At 41.7% G+C, this 9,403-nt stretch overlaps 3 protein-coding genes across 8 annotated transcripts in view; 2 read left to right on the top strand and 1 right to left on the bottom strand.

The window, feature by feature from the left end:
• The window catches only part of LOC109478508 (WD repeat-containing protein 34-like), a 12,615-nt gene extending 10,331 nt beyond the window's left edge, over nt 1-2,284 (top strand). For all 5 annotated transcript variants that reach the window (XM_019780091.1, XM_019780093.1, XM_019780097.1 and 2 more), the window contains 5 exons: nt 322-395; nt 658-765; nt 1,028-1,185; nt 1,447-1,655; nt 1,874-2,284. In XM_019780091.1, coding sequence (XP_019635650.1) covers nt 322-395; nt 658-765; nt 1,028-1,185; nt 1,447-1,655; nt 1,874-2,003 — 679 coding nt within the window. In that variant the 3' untranslated portion in view covers nt 2,004-2,284. The remainder of the gene's footprint in view (nt 1-321; nt 396-657; nt 766-1,027; nt 1,186-1,446; nt 1,656-1,873) is intronic.
• A 521-nt stretch (nt 2,285-2,805) lies between these two features.
• On the bottom strand, nt 2,806-4,643 carry LOC109478509 (nuclear speckle splicing regulatory protein 1-like). Of its 2 annotated transcripts, none has more exons than XM_019780100.1 (3): nt 4,581-4,643; nt 4,237-4,445; nt 2,806-3,998 (listed from the first exon to the last, which is right to left on the bottom strand). In XM_019780100.1, the coding sequence occupies exons 2-3, from the start codon at nt 4,381-4,383 to the stop codon at nt 2,874-2,876; spliced, it is 1,272 nt and encodes a 423-aa protein (XP_019635659.1). In that variant the 5' UTR covers nt 4,384-4,445; nt 4,581-4,643; the 3' UTR covers nt 2,806-2,873. The 2 variants fall into 2 exon arrangements, with proteins under 2 accessions (XP_019635659.1, XP_019635660.1); XM_019780101.1 differs by having other exon boundaries at nt 4,537-4,637.
• Nucleotides 4,644-4,741: 98 nt separating this feature from the next.
• The window catches only part of LOC109478414 (huntingtin-like), a 36,448-nt gene continuing 31,786 nt past the window's right edge, over nt 4,742-9,403 (top strand). Inside the window, exons 1-10 of the mRNA XM_019779943.1 lie at nt 4,742-5,120; nt 5,707-5,775; nt 6,415-6,498; nt 6,660-6,780; nt 7,074-7,133; nt 7,276-7,494; nt 7,603-7,744; nt 8,102-8,286; nt 8,591-8,789; nt 9,122-9,401. Of these exons, the coding sequence (XP_019635502.1) occupies nt 4,999-5,120; nt 5,707-5,775; nt 6,415-6,498; nt 6,660-6,780; nt 7,074-7,133; nt 7,276-7,494; nt 7,603-7,744; nt 8,102-8,286; nt 8,591-8,789; nt 9,122-9,401 (1,481 nt within the window). The 5' untranslated portion in view covers nt 4,742-4,998. The remainder of the gene's footprint in view (nt 5,121-5,706; nt 5,776-6,414; nt 6,499-6,659; nt 6,781-7,073; nt 7,134-7,275; nt 7,495-7,602; nt 7,745-8,101; nt 8,287-8,590; nt 8,790-9,121; nt 9,402-9,403) is intronic.

Raw genomic sequence — 9,403 nt, 5'->3', positions numbered from 1 at the left:
AACAGCAATTCCTTGTTTGACCCAACACAAAACTGAGTCATCTGGGATGAGACGTATAGCAGGAAGTGGAACTTAACACGCCACAAAACCGCCTTTCCCCCCCTATTACTAAAAGAAATGTGAACCTGATCATTGATTACATCAATGTATGCACATATTGATAGTCTGTTACAGTACTACATTTCAAGATACATGTATATTTATTTAGACCTTGGTTTCATATGAATTTTCCTTTTAAATATCTATCTGAATGTTGATACCAGTTGTATGCCTTTCAATGATCCTTCTATGTTAATTTTCCAACAATCTTTGTATTTTCAGGTTCCTGTTGCTGGCAGAAAGCATGCCCAGAAGTATGAGGAAGGGAAGACTGAGGCCAGATGCAGAGATGGGAGGTAAACTTTTCATGTCCTATAATTGCCAATATGTGATAGTCTACTATAATGCCTTCTTTTGGTTTCATTTTCTTCAGTACAGGTGAACCAGGCCAGACAGTACCCCTGCCATGGACATAATACATGTATGTCAGGGTATATGCAGTTCAGGGGTACACTAGCCTTTTCACACCTGTAATCAATTTGTCTTTTTAGCATTGTCCAGACAGAGATCTTCTTTAAGTATCAAAATGTTTTACTTACATGTAACTGTTTTTTTCAGTGACTGCTATTTCCTACACCCATGAAGACAAGACGCTGTTTGTTGTTGGGTCAGAAGGAGGTGGTGTCTTTAAGTGTTCCATGAACTCATCCGATCGCTTGGCTGCAGGTCAGTCTGTGACATGAGAATTGTCATAAGGACCAAATGTTTTTTAGTTCTTCTCGGAGTAGGATAAATTCTTACTAACTGGTAGTTGATAAGAATTATGTACAGTTGTCATTGGCAATTAAATAAATCTGTTTTTTGTTCCTTTTACATTTTTTATACCTGCTCCCATGTGTGTTAGAACCTTTAACGAGTTAAAGCTGCTGTGTTATTAACAGATACATCACTGTTTTATAATTTTCTGACATCTTTTTGACATTTCCAGCTCATATCCAGTCATCTGTCCCATTGAAGAACCCTGTCAGCTTTGCCTTTACCCCCCATGTTGGTCCGGTGTATGCAGTGGAGTGTTCCCCCTATCACAGGAACCTGTTCCTGACATGTGGTATAGACCAAACTGCCAGGGTCTACAGTATGCTGCAGGTAACACACCTGTTAATCTGATAGTACAATGTAGAATGCCATTGGAGATAAGGTGACATAGCATTACATATCATTGCAAAGTTTGTATACTTTTATCTAAAATGGTATCTTGGTTATGCTTTTGTTCAATAATAGCCATGACTGATTTTGTGGGTGCTTCAAAAACTTCTGAATTCCCCTAGTACGTGAACATCAAACACTGTTTCCAAAATGTCTGTAGTGAGTGTGCTGTATATTGAATATGTATTTCTCCCTGGCCAGGCAAAGCCTGTACTGGAGCTGGAGCCTGCTGCAGGGTACATCTTCTCAGCACGATGGTCGCCGGTCAGACCATCCGTGTTCGCCGTGGTAACAGGGGAGGGGCAACTTCTCATCTATGACCTTGTGGTTCACAAGGTCAACCCTGTCTGTACACTGGAAGCTGGCTCTGACAAGAAACCTGTCTACACTCTCGAGTTCAACCTGCACAAGTAGGGAAACTAGGATATATTTTAATCTTGTCATGATAATGTGTAACATTAGTTGAGCATAGGTTTGATGTTCCCTAACGTAATAATGGTGTACATTTTGTATGCCTATGTTCGTTCATGTTTACATTTTCATTACTTTACCATTCAAAGAGACCATTGTTTCATCACTAGCTTCATTTCGACCTTGTATTGAAATGTTTCTTCCTGTCTGTTTGCAGTCGGCAGCTGCTGGCTACAGGTGATGAGTTGGGACATGTTCGTGTGTGGCAGCTGAATGATGAACTGACCCTGCAGGACCCAGGGGAAGAGACAGTACTGGCAGACCTGGCAGACACAGCACTGGAATAGTCCTCTTTTGGGATGGCATTATCTCATTGAGATCAGGCTTTGGATGAAACTTTTGTGAAAATTTGGCCTTGGAGAGGAAATAGCTAGAATAGGATGAATTCCTGGACTATCTCTACATGTATGACAGTTGCACTATAAAAGGTTAGGGGAGAAAAAATACCATAATGTACTTGTAGACAGAACTATGCTCTTGAAACTTAAAATATGCACCTTCAGCTGCAAGTTAATATTAAAGGCTTGTGAAGATTCTTCAAGTCCTCAGTATCTGTTCAAATTCAAAGAGACCAATGTTTCATCACCTACATCCAAAGGTATAAAATGTCTATCCATTCGAAGACAAAACCAACTCAAAAATCATTAAAAAAACACAATGGGCAAAGAAAAATGAATGATTCCTGAACTGTATTTTGTGTATAGAATTTTTGTACAAAGAGCACTGTTTGTTTACATCATTTCCAGTCTATCTAGAAAATAAGCTTTAAATCAGTTTGTAACAGCAATGTACATGTAGTCCACAGATTGAATGGTTTATTTTGCTACTTCTGAAAGTGAAACTTATTTGTACATATTTGCAAGTACATGTAATGTTATACTGTTGAACTGTGTGGTATTATTTGTGTATCATATGTTTGCTGAAAATAGTATGCAAAGTTTCTAAACCACCAATTATCTGCCTCTTGACTGAGTAGTTTTATAACAATTAGAATAAAAAAGGGCATAGGATTCAGGCAGTCTAGTCTGAAAAAAAATCAAAGGTGTAATGAAATCCTAACAGCACCTGGATAGTGTTACACTGCAAATAATTGAAGATGGGTATCACTGCACACCATACAAAATCAAGCAAGGAGAGTTACATTATTTACATTTACATCATTCCAGTGGCTCTCCAAAGGCTGCCTTTGCAGTTTCTCTTGCCATTTTCCTAGCTAAGTACCTCTCCCTGGCAGACATCACAGACTCTCCCTCATTCCTCTTAGCAAACTTTGATTTCTCATTTTTCTTGCTACTTTCCTCCTTTTTGACCTGGTCTGTCCCTTCTTCCTTGTTACTAGTATTAGTACTTGATTCATCCCTTTCACTTTTTTCTGGCTCAGGAGACGAGTCTTTGTCCCTCGCTCTCTCAGCCTTTGGTTCATCATAGTCTCTCTCCTTATGACGTTTCTCTGAGTGCCTGTGTCGATCTTTGTCTCTGTCTCTACCATGATGTTTCCTATCTTTATCCCTATGACTTCTTTCATCCCTCTCTTCATCCCTACTCCTGCCACGGCTTCCACTTCTCTCTCTCCTCCTCTCCCTGTGTTTCTCAGAATGCCGATGTCTGTGTCTATCATCTCTATCCCTGCCTCCCTCATGCTCTCTTTCAGACCTGTCCCTGGTGTGCTCTCTTCTGCTATGTTTCCCCTTCCTTTCATCATCTGAGCCAGAGTCACTGTCCTCCCTGTTTACATTACTAGTCTTCTCATGTTTTTCTTTCTTAGCTGTGGCTGCAGTCTCATCATCAGAAGTCTTTTCCTCCTTGACCTTGACCTGTGACCCACTAGGTGCATCTTCCCCGACAGTCTGAGCCAACAGGTGTCTATAGAACCCACTCATATCCTTCTGTTTGGTTACGTCGTTCCTAGCTTCCTCTTCAGCCTCCCGTCTTTCCCTTTCCTCTTCCTCCCTCAACTCCTGCAGCTTCTTCTTGTAAGCAGATGTCACAAAGGCATCTTTATCTGCAAACTCCGCTCCTTCCTCTTCCCTCTCCTTCTGTACCTTCCTTTCCATCCTTCTCTCTTCTTCTATCTTGCGACGCTGTGCGGCCGACAGCAGGGCTTTGATGTATTTGGGCTTCTTCTCCACCCTGTGCCCAGTTGTTGCAGCAGCTCTCTCTTCCTTCTGCTTCTTCATGTCGTCATAGATGCTGTCGTATTCGTAGACGCTGGCATCTTCCTCCATCGCCTTGGCCATCTGAAGCTGCGTCTGCTTTCTGATTTTCTTCTTGGCTGCATCACTCTATGAAAGATTAACTCATTAAGGTACAATTTTGGTACAACTGAGACAAAACACTTTTAGATTACTTTCTTCCGTCATAGTTTGAAAATAGTGCAAAACGTTTGAAAATCAACAGATGAACTTAGTACGTCTTTTTCGTTTTGTTTTGTTATGTATTTAAATCAACTACATAAAATCGAATTTCAGGTTGAAAGGGGGAGGGGGGCAGATGTACCTTAGTTCGTGTCAGGGGACTTACCTGCAAGGACCGGTTGATTGCCTCATGGGCGCTATCTTCGTCGGAATCGTCTCCAAAGATGGAAGGTCTGGCCACCATGGCTGTTGGCTTCTGCAGCCCCTTCTTTGGGATGGTCAACCCATAGGTTTTCGTCGGATTCGACGCCATGTCAACGTTTTGAAGACCTCCAGCAACGGTACCCCAGCAACACGTTCATGAAACGTAGTCTTCTGCAAAGGGATTATGAGCTGAATTAAAGTTTCGTTTCCGTAATTTTAATGCCAATGGTGCTAGTAGGTATTATTTTCAGTCATAGCCTACCTCAAACTGGTGTTAGTCACGGAAAAGAGGACAGCAAACTATACCTTTGCTCTGTAGCTAGCGGTGAAATTCACCCAGACGAACAAAAAGCATGATGGAACTGGAACATACCATATATAACACAAATAGGTAAGATAATCGTTTAACTTACCATACAAATAACTGCACGCGGCACGCCAGTGCATTGAATATCAAGTGGTGTTTTTATTTGTATCTAAATACAAGTAGAAAGTAAGATTTTTCTAATTTCTGACTTGCTTTCTGGAACTTGCTGCGATAGTTTATTTTTTATCCCCTATTACGTCTATGGTATCGGCTATTGAAATTTTCCAAAATGGCTGCCGTCAGGTGAATTTTGATTCACACGAACGATTTTTTATTAAGCTCTTTTCGCCGCATAATTCTGATGATCACAGCGTCGAGCATGATATTTCTGCTAAGCTGAAGGTTTAATAATCTACGATGGCCACTACGGAGAAGCTTCTGAAGGCCTTCGAGTCGCTGAAGGCGTTCCAACAGGGAACTGTCACGGGGGAGGAGACCGCATCCTCTAGCCAGACGGCTCCAGTTGGTCAGATGTCGAAGTGAGTTGACCCTTGAAAAATAGAAAATATTAATTGATCTAGAATTCTAAGGTGCTAGTACTGTTGTGGTTACAGTAAGAAGTCCTACAAACAGTAGTTTTGTGATGGAAATCCCCGTCAAAACCTTGCAAAAACTGCGATCCGAAATAAAATCTGAACAAAGAGGATGTGATCATAGCCTTTGTCGGCATAACAAAACAAGGGGGAGGGGCTGAGCTAATCTGCGCAACCTACAGCTGCAGTACAATGTAGTATATTTTGATAAAACTTCCATTCGTGTAGGGACTTAGTTTGACATATCTGGAAAGATAATGTTATTTTTCATCATCATGGTATTACGAATTTTTATTGATTGATCGATTTTGCAACTGGCCAGTAATGACATTGACATCAACAATTTATAAACCTCACTACCTCATTTAGATCGTTTTAGTGATAGTTACAGTACATGTCATTTGTCAAGTCATTTACCCTGTTGTGGATAAGAACAGATTCTCGATTTTGTATTCACCCACATTTCAATAATTCATGATTGTGTAAAAAATTCTCTTCCATGTTTCTTCTGTTTTTGTGTGTTTTTTGGTAGTCTGCTCACTACTAGCCCAGCTGAGTTCACTGAAGTTGCCCGAGATATTGTGGCGAGTCTGGCCACTGGGTAGGACAGAATGAAACATTGAAACATTTCTTATCGTGAGGGGCATGTAGGATGGTGGTGGAGACTGTACTGTAGAGCTTTACAGAATAGTTATAGACATCAGCATAGTATGGTAAATGTCAATCTGCACAATATTTTTTAGTTTGCATTTTTTTGTGAACATTCTTATTACATTGCTGCTATCGTCTCTACAGTAAACTTCAAAATACTCTTGATTTTCACTGTGTCGCAAAATTTGTTTAGGTGGCTGGAACATAATGGACTTTAATTTATTGTAGTATACACATGCTGGTATGGTGCGTTGGATATTTCTTCATTAGTAACTCTACAGTTAGATAAATCATTAGTTTCAATGATTGTTACTGTGTAGCTTGGACAATGGTGTTGGTGCAACATTTTTCTTTTAAGAATCCTCTCTACCTACGTTTGTATACAACATGTTTCCACTGTCATTTTTAGTTAGTTGAGTACTTTTTGTACCTGTCCATCCTTCATTTTTCTTTGCTTACAATCACACAAGTCCTACAGCAACAAAACAACTAGTTACCATATATATTTGTAATGGTGTAAAGGTGTTTATCATCAGTGCAGAGCTGTTGATGTTGAAATTGTTTGTTGTCACTTCTAAACAATGTTTAGGAAGAAAGAGCTTGCTGTGGGCAAGAAAGACCGAGTTGCTCACCTGGTAACAATAGCAGATGCCATGTGTGCCAGTAACTTCAGGTGGGAAAGTGTGCTTTCAGCTTCTTATCGTGATCATTTTTATTCTAAAGCTTTGGTTTCAACTTTGTAATCATATACTAGGCATACTTGTCATCAGGTATATGGCATTGGATTGATAATGTATCTGTCGTCTTACTCTAGTTATTCTTAATTTCATGTAGGACCATGGCTGAATTTCCCAAGTTCCTGGGGATCTCCATGGAGATGTTCCTGGCTTCCTGTGATGACAAGGAGTCAGACGTGAGGATGGTGGCTGACGAGTGTCTGAACCGGACAGTCAAGGTCAGTCCCAAGGTCACATTAAACAATAGCAACCAGGCAAACAGAGATCCGTGTAACTGTGCCCCCCCCCTTAACACAACATTGCATTGACTTCTGTTTAGTACTTGCTGGGCAGGCTTGTCCATTAGCAAAGTTGAAAACACACGCATACATATGTACATACATACATACATACACACAAACCCACACACACTCACACAAACCCACACATACATACATCATAGTATTGAAATAGTAAATTGTATTTTAAGTTTTTGTATGTTTGTTATACTTTTGTCCTTGGTATTGTATAGATGCTGCTGGAAACCAACCTGGGCCGCCTTCAAGTTGAACTGTATAAAGAAATAAAGAAGGTAAGGTGAAGACTTGTAGTTGATTCTCTTGTTGCTTAACCCCTTCTTGCTAACATATTCTGCAACCAATGATAATTTTGGTGCATACATACTAGAAGTAAGCACTTAACAGAGAGAAGGTAAATACTGCATTATTTTTCAGAATGGAGCAGCGAGAAGCCTTCGGGCTGCCCTGTGGCGGTTTGCGGAACTGTCCCATCTGATCAGACCGCAGAAGTGTCGTCCTTACGTGGTGAACCTCCTGCCCTGCTTCAACCGGATCTGTCGACGTCAGGAGGACGCTGTACAGGAGACCCTTGCTAACTCTTTAAAGAAAACCTTCCCAGTGCTGGGGAGCTTCACTAATGATGCAGAAATCAAGGTAAGTGATAAGGCTAAGGCTACACCATTTTTGGGTTCTGTGCTTCGTTTTAATTTGGCACAAAAAAAAAAACAGGAGTTGAAGCCTGCTTTCTCTGATTGTGTGCAGGTCCTGCTGAAGACATTCCTGCCCAACCTAAGATCTACGTCAGCCGTGACGAGACGTACTGCAGCCAGCTCCCTCGTCGTGTTCTGCCAGTACTCCAGAAAACCACGCCACTTCTTCTGTTGGCTGTTGACTGTCTTACTGGGTATGCTAAGGCCCGTTCAGATTACTCCTACTGCATATCAGCACTTGTGAGATGTCTCCCTGCAGAAGCCACATTGCAGTACTAACTTTTCCTTGCACCACAGGTCTATTTACATTCAAACCTGTCTCAGTTGAACTTGAAGAAAGTAGTATCAGTAGACAGTTGGCTACCACAGACAAAATTGTCAATTGGAAAAATGATATTGATCTTGCTCTAGGGGACCAAAGAAATGCAGCCACAGGTAGTCCTTATGCAGAGGTGGTTACTAGCTATAGTACTCAGGTCAGACTGTAGCAAGGTTTAACTGCAACTGAGAAGTCTAGAAAAATAGTACATTATTGACATTTTTTGACGCAGGCATGGTCATCCCCATCCAAGAGGACAGGAAGTCTCACACGTTGTTAGGCGTGCTGCTGTGTCTGCGTCACCTGGTGCCACACCTAGCAACCCTGCATGACCTTGAGGATGACAGTCTCAAGGGCAGCTTTGGGGTCACCAAGAAAGATCCTGAACTGTCCGTCAATACAGAGCAACTTGTACAGGTTAGCTTGTATAGCCTCAGAAATGTTGCCACACCAATTGAATGTCTTGGTCCTTGGAATATTTAAACTTCATGGGTCCTGTCATAGCATTTGGGTCTAGCACAGTGTGTGTGTGTGTGTGTGTCTACCTGTCTGTCAGTGGGTGTCTGTGTGTTTCTTCCATTTCCATTTCCATTTCTGTATTTTACATGTATTATGCAGCATTGTTGTATCTGTAGGACTGGAAGGGTCACAAAGTAGTAATGGGTAAAGGAGTTGAAGTGTGCCATCTCTGATAGCCTTGTTGTATCACTATTTTCCACAGATATTTGAGCTGGTACTGCATTACTCTCAACACACTGATCACAATGTGGTCACAGCCTCCCTGGAGACATTCCAACAGCTGCTGCGCACCCCTCCCCCAGGGCTGCTGCCGGTGCTCACCAGACCTGGAACTATCACTCAGTCATCCATCTTCAAGGAGGCGGGTCAGCAGAGGGTTGGAAGTGCCTCCCAACTCTCAGGTTTGTGGAATGCTGTGTTATAATCTATAGTAATTTGATGTGATCAATCGATATCATATAGATCCTGTAGCCTACGTCCGATTAAACTCAGGAAGGAAAGAGTGGATACAGACCTACAGACCTGACAAATCTTTTTTAGTTTTGACGTTTGTATTTTGCGTATCTGTATATTTTGTCATTGTGTGGGTTATGTTATTGATCTTTTTCTTTTCCATAATTGATATGAATCAACAACGTGGATGCGGAAGGATGTGAAACGACAATAAAACAAGGATAATGCCTTTTATAACTGGTAGTAACGAGCTATCATCATGCTTGTTGTTAAGCTGCAGGTGTTGGGGAGGAAGATTCCGGCATGGAGGATGACAGGTCAGAGGTCAGCTCCACAGCAACCGACGACCTCCCTCCCATCGTGAAACTCAACCTTGACCCCAGCACCATGCAGCCCATGACCTTGGAACAGTCCGCATCTGCTGCAGACCTGGAAACATTAGACTCATCTGCAGCTGAGTCCAGTGGTATCGGGTTACTACAGACAGGTGGGGAGGGGGGTATCTTCAACGCATTAGAAAAAGTGGAAAGATTACCCGATACAGCAACAGAATTCTCTGGGA

Source organism: Branchiostoma belcheri, unplaced genomic scaffold (assembly GCF_001625305.1).
Source record: "Branchiostoma belcheri isolate BF01 breed outbred unplaced genomic scaffold, Haploidv18h27 scaffold44, whole genome shotgun sequence".
In the NCBI taxonomy this organism is placed as follows: Eukaryota; Metazoa; Chordata; class Leptocardii; order Amphioxiformes; family Branchiostomatidae; genus Branchiostoma; species Branchiostoma belcheri.
Note: the sequence above shows the minus strand (reverse complement) of the source record. Positions and strands in the feature narration are given on the sequence as shown.